Source organism: Thunnus maccoyii, chromosome 2 (genome assembly GCF_910596095.1).
Source record: "Thunnus maccoyii chromosome 2, fThuMac1.1, whole genome shotgun sequence".
NCBI classification, from domain to species: domain Eukaryota; kingdom Metazoa; phylum Chordata; class Actinopteri; order Scombriformes; family Scombridae; genus Thunnus; species Thunnus maccoyii.
The window spans coordinates 9,791,581-9,813,047 of record NC_056534.1 but is presented as its reverse complement, the minus strand read 5'-3'; the positions used below and the strand labels follow the sequence as shown (position 1 = coordinate 9,813,047).

Sequence of the window (21,467 nt, the reverse complement as noted above, 5' to 3'; positions counted from 1 at the left end):
TTTGCGGTTATTGTTTAGCCTTTCATGCTTTAATAGTATTGTACAAAGGGCACACATGCAAAGGAGAGTGAACTGCTCTCATTGGATCATTCTGTATATATAAAAGTTGAATTAATTAATTATTAACATTATGATTATGTTAATGAACCCATTTGTTTTACTGCTGAATAAGCAGGAAAACAAATTTACGACTGAGACATGAGAATAAATGAGGTGGATCACCGTGCCATAAACAGTTGCCACTCTACAGGGTAAATTTTGTTACCCTGGGGTTATTGATGATGATAGCATCCATTATTGACTCTGTAGATATTGGCATTCATATCAGCCTTTAAAATCCAATATAGGTGGAAATGCAGTATCAGCATGCTACATTCACAACACATATCACTCCATATGGAATGAATTCTGATGCTGTTTATCTGACTACTGGCTGCAGCTCTTTTCCCACATCTTGCTCTCAGTCCTCACCACATGCCTCTATTTTCTTACCTCCAAAGCTTCTCCTCTTCCACCTCATCTGTCCCTCTCTGCTTACTCTGTTTATTCCCCTCTTCTCCCTCCATCCCACCTTTTTTGTACCACCATCACGCCTCCTCCCTCTCCTCCGACTGTGTTTTTAAAAAAAATTCCTTCCATTTACCTGCAGCGATGCCTTGATGCTTCTTATTTTCGTGTGTCAATCAAGCCACCCTGCAGATAAAAACACATCTGTGCAATTGGTTGTTTTCCAGCTGATGGCTCACATAAGCGACAACTACACACACACTCACACACACACACACACACACACAACTATATACACTAACACCTTTCATAACATAGCAAGTGAGTCCCAGTGGAATGGTGTTGGGTAGATTATTGATCGTAAAAAGGTGAGTGACAGGAGTTCATGGAAGTATAATGCATACTACACACGTACACAAACACTCACATGCAGTAATGCAGAATATACCACAGATGTTCATGAAATTACTGTGTATTACTTATGGCTTATTTCCATTTAGGGTCTTGCAGAAGAAAAACACTCATAGTTTTGAGATGTGTCCTGCACTGATGATATCGTGGCTCTCTGGAGGGCTTCCCTGCAGTCTGCAGAAATGTGTTACATGTTGGAAAACCCCGGGGAAAAGACCTCGGAAAATCATGTGACACACTCATCTCCTCCACATCTCGACTGCTTCACCAAATTATTTTATTGATTAGTGAATGCAATTTATTCTTATTGTCCTCTCTGATCATCGTTTCTTCATGCATCATCGGGTGCCTTTGCATCACTTTTGCTCTCTCTCTCTCTTTCTCTGTGTGTGTGTGCGCATGTGCATTATCATGCACGTCACCCATAAACTAATATTGTTAAAGTATTCCCTGGGGCTCAAGAACACAGGAAGCCTGATTCAGCTATTGACTCTGTCCTCCTTCATTAGAAGAGTATAAAATCACTACTTTATTGATTCTTCTCTTTAACCTTTGCCTCATCTGTTCTCTAACGTTGTTATCTCTCCCTCCTTCTCCAATTTCTTTGTTTTTGTATCCATTTCTTTCTTCCTTTTTTTCCATCCCTCACTTCCTGCCACCTCATGCACCCTTCATGACTGCAAATTCCAATTTCTTTGTCGCCTTCTGCTCTCTCTTATCCATTTAATATCTCTTTTCCCTCCTGATTGTCCACTTTCCTCCCTCATAGATTTACAGTTACAGTAGTTACTGGGGCAACACATTGTGTTTGGGTGACCTTGGAGTGACCTCTCTGCCAAGTGTGAGCGAAACATGAGTTGAATGTGTTTATTTCCATTTATTGCCTTCAACACCGCAGTTCCCATGAATGATATTTTCTTCAGAGACGTCAGAAATCAAGAGCTACAGTTGACAATTATATATGAATATGAGTGCAGTCTGAAAATAAAAAGACTATTCAATTGTAAGGAAGCAATGGGAAATTACATGTTGCATCAGTTTAATTACTTTACTATACCGTCTCTGACTGGTGATGCAAAAAAATTTTTTACGGCTATTTATTACACGATAATGAAATCTCACTCTCATTTTGCAGCTGACATTGCTACTGAGAAAACAAAGAATTCCTTCACAACCCTTCACAGTTTACATAAAAAGGAAATATTTATATTTGTGGTGATGTTTACATGCCGTGTGTGGAAAAGCCATTGAATGTAAGAAGGCTTTTTGTGAGCTGCTTTCACATTTTTCACAACAGATGGCAATGAAGGGCACATCTGCAGGCACTTCTGCTGATTTACTTCTTATGGTGTATGTGTGTGTGTACATGTGTGTTTCTGAATGTGTGCTTTTGTACATTCACATCATTTTACAGAGATCACTGCGTTCAGGCTGACCCCAGGAGGGCGAGGACAGGTGGAGATGGCGAGGAGGGCGAAAGAATACCCGAGAGAGGGGGGGGAGAGGGGGGAGTGGGGGGGGGAGCGAATGAGTGAGACTGTGACAGATAAAGAAAGACAGTGTGGAAAAAAAAGTGTTATTAACCAGTAAGCAAGGGAGATAGGGGGTCTGAGAAAAGGAGACGGAGGAGGGGGGGAGGGGGGGGGTGAGTGCGAGAACAGCGGACCGAAACAGGCGGAATACTCTTGGGGGTGAAAGGATGAGAAAGAAAGAGACAGCGGCAGAGAGAACGGGAGCTCTTATGTCACTCTGAAGAGGACATGTCTTCTGTCTGACCTTTTCAGACGAATTCACACCCCTCCACCCTCTCCCTCTTGGATCTCATCCAACGCCCTCTGTGGTTCCCCCTAGCTTTTGTTTTATGTTTTCCAGTTTTTTTCTCGCATAAATATTGGTGATTGAGGCTAACAGCCCTGACCTCATCCGCTGCTGCTTTAAATTATTAAATCTGATTCTACTTTTGCTTCAAACAGCTCTGGATAAGACCGCCAGATAATAACAAAGATAACAGTGTAGCTCCTGAGCTGTATCTACTCTTTTCCCAGCTTGTCACAAGTGCTGAATTGCATTGGGAGGTGATGAGGTGGCACGATCACTTTCAAAATCTGTTAACAGCAAGATAAAGAAATCTCTGCATGTTGATGACTTGTTGTGTGTATTTCTATGTATTGCATGTTTTTGTTTGTTTTGGTGGTACAGAGACTCGGTGATTAGCTCTCTCATTTTATAAGTGAGGCTATTGTTCTATTAGTTGCTTTCCTCCTTCTTCCCTTTGTGTTTACACGTTCCCTCTGAGTCCTCCGGTTTCTTCCCACACCAAAAGATACGAATGCATGCTAGGAATGAGCAATAATCTGGCCATTGCCTCAGACCACAGCACTTGTCACAGAACTGGACTTAGTCCTTGAGCGCTACGCTGTGGCTGTCAAATGCAGACCATGAAGTTCCCCCATGGGGCTCTTTGAAGTATTTAACTAAAAGCAAACTGGATGCATAAGAATGAAGGTCACTTTGGTAGTATTGGCTGTTTGTGGCTTAATCAAGTTCAGATCAGGAGCATAATTTGTGGTAGTTTGTGCTGATTCAGTTCCGCATTCATTTTAATGCTTCTGGCTATAACATCACGACCCAAATGGTCTTATGTCACGTCACCCCGGGCAATACTTACATCAACAGTCGACCCATATCTTGTTGCCATCTGAAACACTGTCATCAGAACCGCACCTGGGTCACACTTGGTTTATATCATAGACAGTCTATAGTTTATATGTCTTATGCCAGAGCCAAATTAATGCCAACTTGTGGCCATAACAGGGCCTGATCAGTCCTCTGTATGTGTACACTACCCATATCCACTTGTTCACACTGAAGAATAGTCAATCATACCTTGCTGTTGACTAGCAGGCATGGCCCCACATCTTAAATGTTTATAAAAAAATAATGAAAAGATCTACAAAGAGACACGTAAAGCTGTAGGTATGACTAGCCTGCTGATGTACCCCGCACAACACTTTCCCTTTATCATGCTGTGTAAAATGCAGAGTGATGAGTGTAGCAGTGCTGCTCTCTGTGGGAGAAACTATGAAATTACACCATAGGATTAATAAAGGTACCCACATCCAACTATACTCAGGTACCAGAGGACCAAGTGGAAAACACAATGAAAATATCATCTGTCCAATAAAGCTGAAAGTGGTGGTGATGAGGATGTTAATGGTCTTTGGAATAATGGAACTTTTGTTGGTCTTCATGGTTACTTCTGACACCGTCTGAAGATATACAGTACTGTGCAAGAGTTTTGATGTTTAGATTCTTATTCATTATACAATACCATCACAGAAGTGTCTGATTGGTCCCATATTTATTCTGCAGCATGGTAAAGTGCGGTCACACCAAATATTGGATATGGGCTTAACATTGTACATTGCATTCAACCTCCACTGTTACATAATTTAACTATTTGTTGCACATGCCATATTTAATTTTTGACTTGTCACCTTCGTATATTTCTTACACTTCATTTCTTTGTCCATAGCACAGTCTATATTTCCTTTGTACAGTCAATATTTCATTTCAAGTTTTATATCCCATTTCAAAACAATTATCATTCCATTCTGCAAATAGATTTTAAATTTTAAATGTAATTTCAATATTACTTTGTTTATTTATTATTATTATTATTATTATTATTATTATTACTACCTTACTTTGTTCAATTTTTATGCTTTTATGTTGTGTTTGTGGGAGTAAAATGCCAAGACACATTCTTTGTATGCTTGCATAGGCCTATTTGACTAATAAAACAGATTCTGATTCTGATATTGATTTAATTTAGGTTCCTTCTGTTTACTGAACTTTGTATTAATTTGAGTGATAAATAATTCATGGCATTCATTTATCACTTCATTTCTCACTATTCGTGGAATTATTTTTGAAAGCATCCTCACTTTACTTTTGCACAGTTAGACCTACTTTGTCTAATTTTGTCCCTTCATGAAAATGCATGAAGAGAGCTATAATTGTTGCTTCTAACAGTCTAAAGCTTACAGACTCTTACATTAATGAGTTTCATTCATACGCTAAAGTGGGAACACAAATTTAGATATTTAAATCAAACTTACAACGTTACAAATTGCTTTAATTTCTCCAAACCTTTTAACTGGAAGCAAAGGAGCTCTATTCAACTGACACTCTCGCGATGTTCTGAAGTCTCGCGATACTACGAGCATCTCATTCCACCAAAACTGGAGGGATTTCAGTATTTTTAAGTTGTGCTGCTATCAAGCTAGCAGAGCAAAGATAACTTATCTGCAACTAGCCTGCTCCTCTTCACAAACAAGTCAGCTTTGAGGTGAGGACGTATGCTTCAGTAACGTTATTCCCAGCTGGCTCTTTTAAGAATATTAGCTTGCCAATATCCTGTGAATAGTGGTGGAAACGAACTTATGCTTAGCCGGCAAGAACGTCAGTTTAAACAGCAGCTAACTTATGTAGCTAAGTTACATGAAAATAGGAACGCAAATTGACAGAATTACTTTAATTAAAGGTAAACGTAAAGGTTAGCTCAGCAGCTATATTAACTTTGATGTTTAGCTGCTAGTGTAGCTTAAATAATGTAAACTACCGTTTGTGTTTATGAAGCTGTTACAGTTATGATACCGCTGCTTATCAATCATATCTCTCGGATATCATACATTTAATAACATTAGCCTCTGGCGTTTTAAATAACGCTGAACTGGTGAACCTGAATCTTATGGTTAGAGTAATAGAGGGTTAACATAATGCAATAGGATCATTTCCATCAGAAAGTAACAGCCAGTGGTTAAGTGAAGTAGCAAATAGCTCAAACTTCTCTGGTAAAGTTTTGTTTGTATTACTCCAGAGACCCTTAAAATGGATTTAGAAGACGACACCACTGTGCTAACAACCTTGAAGTCCTTCAATTCCTTCATCAGCCGCCCAGAACACCCGCAGCGGCTGTCTGAGCACTCAGCAGGCAGTGGAAACCTGCAGACTCAGTACAAACGCAGCATGGAGGTATACAGACGCTTACACCATTAACAGTAAACTGTGTAAGAGCAGTACTAACATGCAACCTTGGCACTGACTGATTTGTCCTCCCTTTTAGTTGTTGGAAGCAGCAGAGAGGGTTCAATCCAAGAATCGCTATCTTCAGTTGGACCAGGAGAAGAAGCAGATGGAGCTGAGTCACAAGCGAGCTCGTTTTGAGCTAGAGAAGGCTGCTTCTGATAGTGCACGAGACTTGGAGGTACAAGTCACACATTCATATCAAATTAGAGTGTATATAATGACGATGAGTTAAATATTGGTAGCTTTTCCTCACTATTCAGGGAATCTCACCTGAACTGTTATATGCCAAAAAAAGACATCAGTTGAAACCTGTTTCTCAACTTTTTACGTTGCAGCACGAGGTGGACCGGAACCAGGAACTCTTGGGGCGAATAAAAAAGTTGGAGGACAGAGAGACAGAGGCAGCTAAGAACTTATCAGAGCAGGTGGAGGCAAATCGTGCTCTTCGTAAGAACCTGGACGGCCTCCAAAAGAAACTGGAGGAGCGAGATACTAGACTGAACACTGCTAACCAGGTACACACTCTCTCTCTGACAAACACACACATGCAATACTTTTGTTACTGTGGTCAAGTTGTTTATCTTGTGTTGGCTTTCTTTAATATATTTCAAGACCATCAGTTGTTTGAAGGATGAGATCAGAGACCTGAAGCAGAAGATTCAGAACCAAGACTCGACCATTTCTACTCAAACCCTTGAAAACCAGGAATTGCAGGAACAGTTGGATTTACAACGCAGGTACACACACACACACACACACACACACAGAAACAGACAAATAATAGCAATATACCTCATATGTAACTCTGCTTGAAAATAAAATAAATGTTGTTGGTGTTATTATCAGGAAGTACCAGGATCAGTATCAGCTTTGCCAGAGTCTCCAAGCTGCTCAGTCCTCCTGCTCAGAGCACATCATCAAGATTAAGGTATTTTACATGCACACATGATGGACTTTTTCATTGACAACCAAATGATCTGTGACACTCACACTGAAATCACAACATGCCCCTGTCCACAAATCATAGTTGCACTAGTTGTAATAGTTAATTAATAAAACAAACAAACCAAATAATTTCATTCTCAGAGGATGCTGGTTTAGATAAATTGTGTAACAAATGCAAGAGCACAGACAGACACACGTATACTGTTGATATTTTTTTAGGCTGATTTCTCACTTCATTGTTTTGATAGGAGTTGGAGAGGCGTCTTGCCATCCAAGAGCAAGACATCTCTATTGTGAAGATTGTTAAGTCAGAGGTGGCCCGGGTTCCAGATCTGGAAAAGGAGTTGAAGCGCCTCAGAGATGACAATGCCTTCCTCAGGTAAAATACATTTTTGAAGTTTTTAATGCCTTGCAAACTTCACTCTCTGTGGTTGGGACTTTCAAATAGACAGCCTTCCATTTTTAAAGACTACAGCCCAGAACAAGCACATAGTGCTAAAGAAATTGGACTTGAATCTCTTAACATTTCAATGTGACTTGTGTCATTTTACCACACTAGGGTCATTAGGTGACAGGTAACTTTGCTCATATGGTTTGGATCCTCAAAACCGGAGACAATGTGTGTTTACATGCACTTAACTATTCTACAACTAAATACTGTTTCTAAAGCAGCAACAGTGATGTTTACAACAGCAAAGTCACTATATAAACTCAATAATATCTCATTGGAAACAAATCTAAAATGTCAGTAAAATAAAATATTCCTGACATCAAAATACTGAGTGAAGTTTAGAATGAATGAGGAACAGAGACATCAGTCTGTCCTCTGTCCTCCTCCCTCTGCTGCTGATGTGATTCACTGCTGCAGATACTGCTGGTAAAGAGGAAGCGCTGCCGTCTCAGCCAGCAGCTTAGTTTACAAGAATTTGCCAGAATTTAAGATTTATGGCAAACTAAGATAAACAGTTTGACTACATACAGACAGCTTTCGTTTCAGTTTGTTCATAACAATTTGCTATTAACTTAACAAGCACATTGTGGTTGTGTAAAACATACCGAGAGACTGCGGACAAAGCAGATTGAAATATCCATTTTCTACGTGTTCATGCTTGTTGAACAGGGTGTTTGATAAATCACTTACTGGCTTTTTTACTCGTGAGGGCTTTATTGCACTTACAGTAATGAGCGTAGCTGTCGTCACCTCGAGTAAAACATTAGCTTTCACTTCACTTGGTTCACTGTGTCCACCATGTCCTGTCTGCTCTGCTGTCCGCTCTGTGTGTGTGGAGGAGGTGAGCCCTGACCTCGGTCAAACACCGACAGAGAGCAGAGGACCAAGAAGCTAGCACGATCATAAATGACAGCAAAATGTGGTAGAAAACTCTCAGCATAGTGTTTTTTTCTTTTCATTGGGCTTAGACGCTGTGAAAAACACTTAGGCCCTGCGCTTAAGTCTTATAATGGAAGGAAAAACCTTGATATATGTAAAATGCAAAACTCAGTTTCCTTTTATGATTTAATAGAAAGGAATAACATTGCTAACAGAGCAAGAATTCTACTAGACAAACCTGTCTGCTCGGCCATGTAAACCTTTTGACATCTTGTGTCACTGAAAACATCACTACAAGGTTGTGATTTGCTTTTGAAATACGTAATTATTAAAAATCATAATGCAATTTTCTTCTTCTACAATTTTCTTTTATCTTTGCTACTGCCTGATCCCTTTTCAGAGAGAAACTGCATGTAATCTGGGGTTTTAGAGTGATTAGATTAAAGCAATACATGATAACGAGTTACATATTTTTCTGCTTTTTTACCTGATCATTCCCAGCAAACTGTTTTCTGTGCGTGTAAAAAAAAAGTACGTCTGAAAATTAGTTTTTAAAATCATGTTAGTATGAATGTGACCAGGGATTAAAAATATGCCATTCCTACATCAAACACCGAGTCCTAAGCTTTGAAGTTATTTTGTGTTTTTTTTTATTTTCTTTGCTCTGTTCACTCCCTCTTCGCTCCATCCAGGGAGAGCAGAGAGAATTGCAGCCTGTTAAAAGAAGAGGTGGAGGGGCTGAGGAGGAAGCTGGAGAGGATGGAGAAAACCAAAGAAGAGCTGGTCAATATAGAACTGGAAAAGGAGGTAGACTGCGTGTATTGTGCATTTCTCTCTGAAGCGTATGATTATAACACTCCACCTCTATAAACATGAAATCATCAGAGCCGTCTGATATATTGGAAAGCCTAAATCATTGGATTATATTGGCTGATTACATACAGTATATTGTATTAATGTCTTTACTTGCTGGATGTGTTTTAGGTGTTCTTTGTTGTTTTTTCTTAAAACTGAATTTTCTTAATTCAAGTTAATTTCAGCAGTTATTGCTAAAAACAGTTGTATTACATTTTTGTGTAAAAAAGCAATATTTTCTGATATGATCAAGTTGTTTTTACAATTAAGTTTTGTCGTTATCAGCCTCAAAAACGACACATTGGCCAGGCTCAAACATAAGAAGTTTTAATTCTCTGCACTTGATGGCTGTTATAAATTATGCACTTCCTGTTGTCGGACAGACAATACTCAATATTTCTCTCAATGTTTCTTAAATCCTCTGTAGAAACTGTCAGAAAAGCTCCAAGCCTGGGAGAACCTCGGACAATCTACTGGACTCAACATAAGGTCAGAGAGTGTGTGTGATTGTTAGGTATACACGTCTGTTCTTCAAAGTTATATCATTGCATTTTTTTTTTATATAAAATATGAAATATGTAAAAAGGCCTCCAGGTGGAGCTGTGGTCACTCCAAATAAATCTGCCTCATCACTGTGGATTGATTCCACCAGCATGTATAGGTGTGTGTGTGTGTGTTTTGTCTTATACCTGCAGGTGTGTGTGTGTGCGCTTGAGTGTGTCTCAATGCATCCAGTCAAAACTGGTAATGAGAGAATGATTGCATGTTTCCATTTGAGCGGTGGAGCAGATCCGACAGATTATAAACACTGCAGCCTTGTCCGTCGCACGCATGCATGCACACGTGCGCGCTCACACGCACGCATACACATCATTTTCTCTATGATTAACTCTGACTGTGATGTAAACAGAATGTTAAGTCGAACCCATCCACGCAGTCGTATCCGGTTTGTCTTATACTGTAAGCATGTGTGTGTGTGCGTCATGTGTGTTCAACCTTCAGGGCGAGAAGAAAAAGGTAGACACACTGTATAAATTACGAAATGAAAGGAAATCTTTTCTCATGTAAGCTTTAATTTTAGTCTTATCTAATACGTTATGGGACCTGACAGCATTTGTTAAATTTTCAGTTATTAAAAGATCACAGAGGAGAGGATCACAGGAATATAATAACAACCTCGGTTTGATATTCACAAGGATTTGGTCGGGCTGTCCGTCATTTATCTGAAAACTTAAGTCAGACAAGGCTGTCATCCGGGCTAAATTGAGTTAATAATTTAAAACTCTGCAAAATTCAGGTGTGCAAACTGCCACGTCACTGACTGTTACGAGCTACTCTTGATTTAAACAAACAAACAAACTGCGTTGCACATACGGCTGTAAAAGGGCAGCCATATGTGTGAGGCTCATACTGCTGTAAAGTAAAGGTTAATGTAGCTTGCAAATAAACATTTAGAAACTCCTCCGAGCTGTTTTAACTATTTATTAAATGTCCAACTTAATTGTCAGGCGGGTCAAGATGTGGTTTTCCCGGATACGATGCCGAGATGTAGAGGGGAAATTGAAAACAAGAGCGTTTCAACCCACAATCTATTCACCTTTACTGCACTAACAATAACAGCGCTGTATGAGAATTGGTATTGACTCAGACTTTAGTGTGATATTGTGATCGCTTTATAGCCTGTTAAGCAGTCATTATTTCATAATTTGTATTGTTGGGAATCTTTGCAGGTATCTGATTCAGTCAAAGTTTCTCCGAGAAAGTGTAAGAATGATGAAATAAGTGATACTGACTCTGGATTTACGTCATTAAACCGCTTATTTGGACGTTAACGACGAACAAGTTTCAGCAGAAGAGAAAATTGATGACACAGAACCGACAGTATAATAATATCACTTTCATAAATTATTTGAACATCAATAGCAGTGTCTGAATTAATGTTGACAACAAAACAAAGCTGCCTGTTAGAGAGTATGCGAAGGCTGTTTCTCGCTCTGTCATTAGATATGAAATATCTCATAAGGGCTGCAGTGTTTTGGCACACCAGTGTTTATTTGTGTTATTGATTTGTTAATTTTGCTGCCCAGTAAGTCATTTCTCACCACCGCAAGCCAGTGTTGCTTAAGATATTGTTTTGCATTACTTTACATACTGTGACTCTTTGTGTCACCGGGCATTTCGGGGGTGGTCATTAGCGGTGTGAAAAGAATACGGAGTGGAGCAGTTGTTAATGAGGAGTAAACACATGTTGCTGTAGTTGAGGAGTTTATCTCCTCCAACCCAGGATTTGATTCCTCACCAGCCGTTTGTACTGTTTTGCCAGACGAAAATAACTTTTGGACAGAAGTTAACTGTCCCCAACAACAATCATCAGTGTAGCTGCCTGTTGGAGTAGACAAGCTCCGCAGCCGCAGCTCCACTTTGCCAGCAGTTGGCTGGTCGCTGGTGTTTATTTCCTGTCCTTCTGTCACACAGTCTGATAACATTGTGCTCGCTTACGCGTGTAGCCATGTGGTCGACAATTAAAAAATAAAATTGACAGACATGGAATGAAAATATTTTCGTAAAATTAGGCTGTTATGTGGAACAATGTCGAAGGGAGAGACGAGGAAAACAAAATGGAAAATATGCGATGAGGTTTTTCAGGAAATGGGTTTCCTTCTCGGTGAAGTTTTCACCAGCTAATGGGTGACTGGAGACCGTTTGGTGGATGTGCGTCTGTTCACTGATGGAGGAATGGTTTTGACTCAAAGATGGAGATGATTGGAGATTATGTCAGCTAGTTCACACACTCACACATGTTCATATGTACTGTATATGTTTGTCTTTTGTTGTGTCTTCTAACCGGCTCCCAGGTTCCTCCAGTCAACATGTTTCTTATGTTTTTCCAGGAATACCGTGTCATAGTTGACAGTCTTGTTGTGCTACCAAATAATCTTATAATAAGGTCTGTCTGAGTAATATAAAAGTAATAAGAAAATTATTGTTTTGATTAGTCGTCAGCAATTTTGGCAATCGATTAATTGTCGAAGTCATTTATCAAGCAAAAATGCCAAATTTATACCTTTCACATGTGATCACTCGCTGCCTTTTTGTGTCATGATAAACGCAATATTTTTGGGTTAGCTTCAAGGAATTTGCAGAAGTCACCAGAGGCTCTGGGAAGTTGTGAATTTTTATTTTTTTATAAAAGTTTATAACAGTGTAATTGCATCAGTGACAAATATTTAATGAAAACATTGTATCTTACGTTGCTCAGATCTTGTTTTTCAAATTATTGCTTCAATTGCTGTTCAAAATTGTAGTAATTCTCTCTTTTTCTCCAACGAAAGCTGATAACAAATGACTTGATGTCATCTGAATTGATTTTTCGAGTTGATATTTTCATATTTTAGAAAACATGAACATAGAATGCAATGTGAGGTCAATTTATAGGTGACTGAATGGATAAATTACTGGTAGTATGTTTCTAAAGAGCTAAAAGGTATCCTTATTTGTCTGAAAACACTTGAACAGTTGTAAGAGTTTGTCTCCGTGTTATTGAATGGGATCCTCAGGTCACAAATGTTTTCTTAAACTGAACCCATAAAACTTTAACAAGACCCCGGACTAAACTCTGGTATCAGAGCCACTTCTCTTTATACTCACTCTAGTGTGTGTGCTGAAAACCAGACTCACAGTAGACTTGCACTATCCAGACAGAGTGCATTTACTCTTGACAGGGTTACACTGAGAGTAGTATTTCACTTTATCTCACCCAATAATATGCAACCAGACCTGTCATTTGCAACATCAACAGGAACGAATGTCTCATGACCTGCAAAAAAACCCAGCAGAACACATAAAAAAAAAAAAAACCCAGCCTCTCATATAAGCTCAGGAGAAGGCTAATCCCTCTGTGCTCAGGGCAATGTGGAATTACCTTCTTTTGGTAACACAGTTATTCCATCATATGATTCATGAACTCATATTTTAGTCATGAGATTATTCCCATACCTAAGGCTCCACCCAGCCGAGGGGAGGCGGTGATAAATGCACGTCACCCAACTTTCACATGGCATACTTTTTCAGCCTTGATGGTAACCTTGACATCTTAGCCTTTTTTCCTGTCACATGGCTAATTTGTCATATGACTCAGTTGGAGCAGAAATACCAGATCAGGTCTCAGGCTACTGCTTACTGTCTCTAGTGAGACCTAAAGTTTGATGACTTGCTTCAGTTTTAGTGGAAGTGAAGCAGTGTCTGACCTCTTATAGGTCCGAAGTATCAAGTCTGTCGCCCGTATGTCAAGTTATATTTGCTGTGTCAGTTTTCAGGTGTGTGATTTTAACTGCTAGGTGGTAGCATAAGTAGCATCTGGAGCTGAAGTCCCCTAATTTACGCCCATTTCACAAGAGATGAAGAGATAACGGCGTTAATGTTTAGACAGATCCATTGTTACACACAGGGTTTAGAAAGAGGAGGCGATGCGGCGCGTCTCTCTCTGAGTATGTGACCTTCTGCATTGTTGCCTTCCCATTGTGCGCGCTCGTGTATGTGTGTGTTTTGTAATCTGTCAATCTCTCCCACGGAGTGAGTTTGTTTTGTAGAACTGTGACCAGTATTTAGCCCACTATCCTCCTCATCTCTCCCTCTGCTGCTCATATCATTTTATTTCCCAGCTCCCCACCGGCCGCCTAACAAAAGGAATATGGAAACGCCATCGTTTTCATCTATTCTGTCCTTTCTGCTCTCTCAGTCGTATTGATTTTTCATTGTGTGTGTGTGTCTGTGTGAGCGTGAGTGTGTGTGTACACATGTGTATGCTAACTGTTCTATGCTGCGTCCATCCGTAGGAAACCAGAGGATCTGTCCAGGGAGGTGATTCAGATCCAGCAGAGAGAAATTGCACTGAAAGAGCAGAACTACACACTCAACAGCTGGTAACAGACACTCATCCACACACACACACACACACAAAATCCCTCTCTATGCCTTCAGACCTTTTTCTCTCATTTTGTCTTCCTGCATGCCTTTCTCCCCCCGTGTATCTATTAGAGCGTATCTCTGAGAAGTCCTTAATTGTCACAAAGTTAATTAAACTGGTCCTGATTCTGATAGCACTCCTGACAGTAACCACTGGCGTGTCTTCGTGTGTGTGTGTGTGTGTGTGTGTGTGTGTGTGTACGTGCGAGAGATTGTGAGTGAGAGAGAGAGGAAATTCACTAATTAAACTTGTCCTGTTTAGGCAGAGGTGATGTCTGTAGGGAGGTGTGTGTGTGTGCGCATGCTCTGGTATATTCATGCCGCAGCTCAGTCCAGCTAAGAAAGCTTTCATTAGCTAACAAGCGTCTCTCTTCTGCTGAGCGTATTGGGCTCATTATGAAATATTAGAAACAGCAGAATGGAAGAAGAAGGGGTGGGTGTGGGAGGGGACGGAGAAGGGAGCTTGTGGTGTAATTATTGTCCTCCTGTATAATTATGGTCCCATTGATCAGGCCCGGCAGAAATCGCTGCTGCAAATAATTTCTGGACACTTGTCTAGAAATTATTTGATGTCAGTCAGGTAAGTATTATACTAAATTGACTACGCAGTGCTTTTTTTTTTTTCTCAGATTGTTTGAACATTAAGCACTAATCCTCCTCCTCTCTCCCCTGTTATTAACCTACACACTCACCTACTCTCCGCCTATTTATTCATCCTGTCCCGTCAGTGTGAGGAGCGTGGAGCGTTCGCAGTCCGAGCTCCGTACAGAGCTGTCCCAGCAGCGCAGCAAGACCCTGGAGGAGCAGAAGAAGAGGGAGACGCAGGACTCGCTCGTCCGTCGGCTACAGAAGAGAGTGCTGTTATTAACCAAGGTGCCCAGAAAACCAAAGCCTCGCACACATAAACACAGCCACAAATACAGACACATCAGCAGGTATTCATACACTCATGACATGACCTTTCCAGCATCACCCGATGCCAGAATTCTGCTTTTAACACTCAGGGAGCCCTCGGATCTTACAGCCGGCATTGAATTCCTAATCTCCCCCCCTTACTCTCTCTCCCTCCTGATTGGTCAGTAAATGTAATGTGCTTCCCCAAGCTGGTTGTGTCTACATGGTAACCCTAGATTTGTGAAACTCATGCACTTGATTCAGGACAGTAGCGCTTGACTCTACACACATTAGCAATGGCCGCTGCAAATTGTTCTTGTCTTGACGAGTTCAAAGTGCTTCTGCATTTGTACGGGGAGAAAACCAAGACTAAATTTGTTGTTTTAAAGAGTGACTGTGATTGGCTAGTACTCATGGCCTTCGTTGGTTAGGTTTAGACATAGTAAATGCTGGGTTGGATCAGCTGGAGGGACGAACTGTTGCAAGTGCAGTTAGGATTAGGCTTACGCACACAGCAAAGAACCTCAATGTGTACATATCACAGATGTCTTATGCTTATTACTTTTGAATAAAAAACAATTGGTAGAAAAATACAAAGATTATAAATACAACATAAACCTCTTCCACCATAGCCTCCAATTACAACAAGTTCAAAACTGGACCCAGGTAAGATGGCTGCCATATGTATCCATCCCAGAATGATAAGTTTTGTTTTATATCTATGGATCTTTCCCCTAACCCTAACCAGACCTTAACCTCAGTATTGTCACGTCATAAAACAGTGAGACAAGAACGTTTTGAAGCGGCTCGCGAGAGTTTCGCACTAGACCTCTCTGCAATATTGATTTCTCAGTGTGTGTGTAATTCCTCAGGGCAACATGCTCATTCTCTAAGTACACAAATCACACACACACACACACACATACACACACACAACCATAACTAAACAATACTAAAGGCATGATAGAAGTATGACTTGGCTCAAGACCGTTTTGGCATTCAACAATTTGCACTTCATCAAGCATTCAGCGGGTGTGGATAATCGTTGTTTATCGTCCAGTCACAATGTGTTTAAAAAAATATCCATCGCAGTTGTTGTTAAATACTCTACTTTTTAAAATTTTAAACTTTTATATTTATTCAGCGGCGGTTTGTTGAACATTTTACTTCTGAGTTGCCAAATATCTATAAAGCTAAATGAGTGGCTGAATATGTTCATGCCCAACTGCACAAGCACATTTAGTGTTTTATTCATCATTTATCTCTCATTCATTTATCATTCTAAGAAAATCTCAACATAATAATCTAATAGATATGCTTGGGATGCTACTAATGATTTATTTTTTTCCTCCAGAGGCCAAAGTGATCTTCAGATTACTCTTTTTCTGGGGGTATTTTCACAGCAGGAACTTTTTCCCACGGGGAATAAGAACATTTTAGGAACTCAGGAACTTTACCTGCAGTTTGATTGAAGGCACTCGGGGCTAAATTCAATTCCTCTACGACGGTCCCAAGCGCCTTAAATGTTCCCGCCTCGGGGTTAGCACTCTCTGATAGTTTGGGAACTGTTGAGGCAGACTTTACAGGGCCAAATGTTGCACAGAATTTGCAGCTAATGCAACTTGTGTACAGCTTCAATCACTAATAAATAATGCAGAAATAACCATAAAATCATCAAACACTCAGCACATCATCTACATTTGTCTCCTTTTTCTACCTCTGTATGTTTCCTTTTCATTCATCCGTTAGATCTTATCAGACATCAGAGTCACAACACAGTAAATACAAAGAACAACATAATGACTTTGTTTCCTCATCTGTGAAAATTGTGTATCAAATACTGCCGTCGTTTTTTTTAATCCGTTGTTGGATTTTTGCCTAATCTTCAATATTTGTAGCAAATATTTTGCTACAAGTCTGATAAACAAGTCTAAATCCTACAGATATTCAACTGTGTTTCATTATTCAAAGATCAACCGAGAAATAAAACTGATAAAACAGCAAATCTTCACATTCGAGAAGCTGAAAGTGTTTTGACATTTTTGGCTGAGAGACGACCTCAGCGATGAATTAGTTATCAAAATCGCTGTCAGTTAATTTCATACGGGTCAACCGCTCGTCTAATCGACTATTTGTCTCAGCCCTGACATAAGCAGATCTTCAGTGACCCCGCCACAGATCGATGATGATTAAATGCCTTGCTCAGCTGCACCTTGAAAGCAGTTGTTAAGGATGTAGAGAGGAGACCGAATTCAACTCAGACACACACATCTCACAGTGATATGAATCCTTCCCTCTCGGCTCACAAGCCTACGTCTCCTTTAGTCTACAGTTTGCCTGCTCGACGGACTCGTTGACCCATTAGAGGAACAGTTACAGTTGACGTGAAAGCAATTTAAAAAAAAAAAAAGGTGATGAAAACCATAGTGATAGTTTTGTCACTCTGTCCTGCACCGTTTGTTGGTGTGTTTTTAAAATGAGAGTTTTTATCAGAGAGGAGCTGACAGATTTTTGATTTAGATTGAGTGAATTTCATTGCACGTTAATAGACTGTAAATAGCCAAAGGCCCAGCTGTTAAGGATTGGCAGCAAACATACACACATACACAAACGCTTACTGACCTCTAAAGGTATTTGTACCTTTTTTGTACTTCTGTTCAGTCCTGTTTGTCTTCCCTTTCCTTCCTTTCCGTGGTTCTCGCAGGATGTGTCAGGCGGTTGTCTAATGTCGTATGACAAATGATGCCACTTCGGTGCCAAAACAAATAAAGTTGAATTAAGGACGATTGCAAATATAGTGTTTTTAAATGAACCCGACTCAGTCATCTTTAAATGGATTACGTTGGTTTTGATCTGGCTAATCACAGGCTGAATTAGATTACCGTAATCATGGTTTGTTTTCATATACTAGCCTATGAGCTAATCTGACAGGGCGATTGCAGCCCATTATTCATAGAATTTTACTTTTAGCAGATGCTTTTAAGCAATTCTTAAAAAGACAGTAACGCTTAGCAATTAACATTTATTACATGCCGTTATCTCAGCTGGTATTTATTACCTGACTTGAACCTCACCGTCACGCGCTTCCCCAAATTAGCCTCGTTAATAATAGACTATTGAGCTTTCAATGACCCTCAAAATTCAAGCACGGTCCTAAGCAGCCTGGATGTTTGTGAGAGGTTTATTATAAATCCCGATCGCTATAAAACGCCGCCTGCTTTGCTTTATAATGCAGAGAAGACCAGAGCAGCGCAGGGAGGGGAGGACACGCATCATTTTAACATTGTTGACTGACAGTGACCTTGCATAAATAAATAGGCTGTTAGCCAGTTTTTAAACAGATTACATTGTTCTCACACATGACGTTGCCTGGCAACAGATTTACTATGTAATATTTATTCGTTACTCTTAAAAGCTTAAATTTATAGATGTGTTATGGATTAAGCATTTTTAAGATTAATGTTTATTAGATATGTCATAAATTCCTAACCAGAGGCTGATACTACTGAAATTGTTGGTTTCTAAGATATTGGTAAACAAAAATAAGTATCTATTTTTTTTGTGTCCACTTGCTGCAGATCAGCTGACTACAGTGTCTTTTACTTTTCCCGTCTCTCTAAATATTCTGAGTTAATTTAGCACCTATTTAACATTTTTTTTGTAATGAAATTGTCATGCAGATGGTGAACGCAGACTTGTTATTCAAAGTCGAGTGGCTGACACAGACCATCATTTAGTGACATTTTCAGAGCTCAGTTATGCAATTTTTTGTGATGTGTCTGTCGGCTTCCAGTTATTCTCCTCTTGCTCCATCACCCACACTCTCTCTTTTTTTTTTTTTTTTTTTTTTTTTTTAACAGTTTTTTAATTTCTAAGAGGCATCGCGAGCAGCTGACTGACTTCCTCTGTGATACTTTTTAGTTTCTGTTTTTGGAGTTATACTAAGACATGCGTGATTTTTATGTGCAAAAAATGAACATACACACACACACAAGCATCAAGCGTACAGACGCAGACTGACAGAGAATAGTGAGCTATTTGTAGATGCCGTGTCAGTCTGAGTGACACTTGTGAAGATGTTGACTTGGGGAGGTTTTTATCCTCTCGTCTCTAAGAGAAGCAACTGCTCGGTGTGTTGATTTACTGGACAGAGTACAGTGTCGAGGACGTGTCTTTCATTCCGGTATTACAGAGGAGAAAAACATCATTTTAATTTTTTTAATTATCTTATCGTATCCAAGATAAGAGAGAGGAGGCAGCATAATATCATATGCTTCATTTGCAAAGATATTTCTCTGTCATGACTCTGATTTAATTTCTTGATTTATTCCTTATCCTTTGTCTACATAGACGTTTGTTGCCATCTGCTGCCTCATACTTTGTTCCTCATTTACAAAGGCATTTGCATGTCATATTAACACACACACACATACACAAGTAACAGACAAATCAGAAAAAAAAACATCAAAGAGCTTTGATAAAGCTCAAACATTACCCACACACACGCACACAGACGATAACACGGAATTGTGTAATGTCATGACTTTATGTACACAGCAGGATTTCTATTTTGTAAGGGTTATGTTAATGTTTGTGTGTGTGTTTGTGTGTGTTACAGGAGCGTGATGGGATGCGTGCCATCTTAGAGTCCTATGACAGCGAGCTGGGGGCCACTGAGTACTCGCCTCAACTCAGCAGACGGCTCCGAGAGGCAGAGGACATACTGCTGAAGACACAGAACCACAATACAGAGATGGAGGTGTGCATATACACACAAATACAACACTTGTGTTTATATTATCCTACTTTATCTTCCATATAGCCTTGTGTATTATTTTCAAACCAAATTTGAATATAAAGTACTGATGTGCACTCCCTTAGCTTCTGCCAGTTTAATATGCATGTTGCTGAGTGACACTTTGCTCATAGCTAAAGGCACTGTGAAAACTGATAAAACTGTAGTTATGGTACACAGGGGCATTGTGAGCAACACTGGAACGAAATGGAGAAAGCTGCTGTCGTTGTTCTGAGATTCTAAATAAACTGTCCACTTTGGTTTATAAATGGTTGCTCCAGACCCTCCTCGACTCATGCTCCACTCGCATGCTTTGTCTCTGTCAATATTGTATATTAGCGAGACACTTACAGGAAGTCATTTTTCTATTTTTTTGCATTCTGTGTCTGTAACTTTCCCTGCTCTGTGCTTCCATTCAGGCCCAGCTGACCAAAGCTCAGGAAGAGACGGGGACTCTCAAGTTGCAGCTGCAAACTGTAAGCATACATTGGATAACATTTAACCCTAATGAAAATGCATTCATACTTAACCAGTGAACTAAAAAGTAAGAAACAAGGATGCAGAACATTTATTATTGCCATGAGCCTCTAAAAAGGTAAGGCTGGCAATTTTCTATATTTTTCTTATGGTCAACAAATCAAACCAACACTTAACTGATCCTACTTACAAGTATTGTGTTATTAGTCATTGAAACTGTTTCTAAAGAAACAAATATACCCATACTCTTTGGGGGTGAATGAACATGACACCCGGTGCAACGGTGTGGCTTACTGATGTGTTTTTAATAGGTTTTAGACAACAACGGAGGTCTACGGCGTAGAGTGATATGATATATCAGGCTTTGGATACACACACAATACTTTTAAGAAGGATCAGGTCATTGTTTGTTTGATATTAGTTGACAAAAAGAAAGATATAGAAAATTGCCAGCCATATCCTTTAGTTATTACTATCACTACTATGACATTTTTACCTCAGCGCTTTATCTGCTTCGGATGCCCTCTCGGTCACAACTGTGTTCTTGGCAGGTGCACTGTGCTTGTTTATGACTCGAAGATGCACTAATGCCTTTGTGACCAACATGCTGACGTAATTTTTTCCACTGTGCCCAACAGTGAAGTTGGTCCGACAGACCTTTTATTTCCCAGCTGGATAGGTATTTATTGTACAAGTTCATCTAGCGTTCTTGTGTTGAGTACGATCCCCCTCCTATTACATCCTGACTGAACTGACAGTAATTGACAGGTGACAGGAAGCACACTTTTAATATTGTAATCTCTCTCTTTTTCTGGTCTGATCTGTCAAAGTTTAAATCACACAATTGATCTATTCATTTTCATATATATATTTTGTTCTTACCTACAGGATTGTGAAATAATAGAGAAGTTATAAAATAGTTGACTGCCTTCAAATACGGTATGAAACAGGGATACAGTCGAGAGTTGGCAGGTGTGACCTCAACTCTCTTACACACCCCGTGACTTTGCCTTTTTGTCTTCACTCCTATGATCTCCCATCTTTTCATGGCTCCCCGTTGCCGAGGAGACATCAACATAGCCATGGCAATGAATATTGACGCGTGAAATCCACCTGTCAGGTATAGCAGTAATTACTTATCCGTCTTGGGAAGACTGAGAGTGAGGATGAACCGAGAGACAGACAGATGCTGTCACA

The 21,467-nt window shown here is 39.8% G+C and overlaps 1 protein-coding gene across 1 annotated transcript in view; it reads left to right on the top strand.

The window, feature by feature from the left end:
• Positions 1 to 5,141: 5,141 nt before the first annotated feature.
• mad1l1 (mitotic arrest deficient 1 like 1) overlaps positions 5,142 to 21,467 on the top strand; it is a 63,206-nt gene continuing 46,880 nt past the window's right edge. The window contains exons 1-13 of the mRNA XM_042387979.1: positions 5,142 to 5,269; positions 5,801 to 5,955; positions 6,047 to 6,187; positions 6,345 to 6,524; positions 6,622 to 6,746; positions 6,856 to 6,937; positions 7,203 to 7,333; positions 8,977 to 9,091; positions 9,567 to 9,628; positions 13,975 to 14,061; positions 14,833 to 14,977; positions 19,617 to 19,757; positions 20,213 to 20,269. Of these exons, the coding sequence (XP_042243913.1) occupies positions 5,812 to 5,955; positions 6,047 to 6,187; positions 6,345 to 6,524; positions 6,622 to 6,746; positions 6,856 to 6,937; positions 7,203 to 7,333; positions 8,977 to 9,091; positions 9,567 to 9,628; positions 13,975 to 14,061; positions 14,833 to 14,977; positions 19,617 to 19,757; positions 20,213 to 20,269 (1,410 nt within the window). The 5' untranslated portion in view covers positions 5,142 to 5,269; positions 5,801 to 5,811. The remainder of the gene's footprint in view (positions 5,270 to 5,800; positions 5,956 to 6,046; positions 6,188 to 6,344; positions 6,525 to 6,621; positions 6,747 to 6,855; positions 6,938 to 7,202; positions 7,334 to 8,976; positions 9,092 to 9,566; positions 9,629 to 13,974; positions 14,062 to 14,832; positions 14,978 to 19,616; positions 19,758 to 20,212; positions 20,270 to 21,467) is intronic.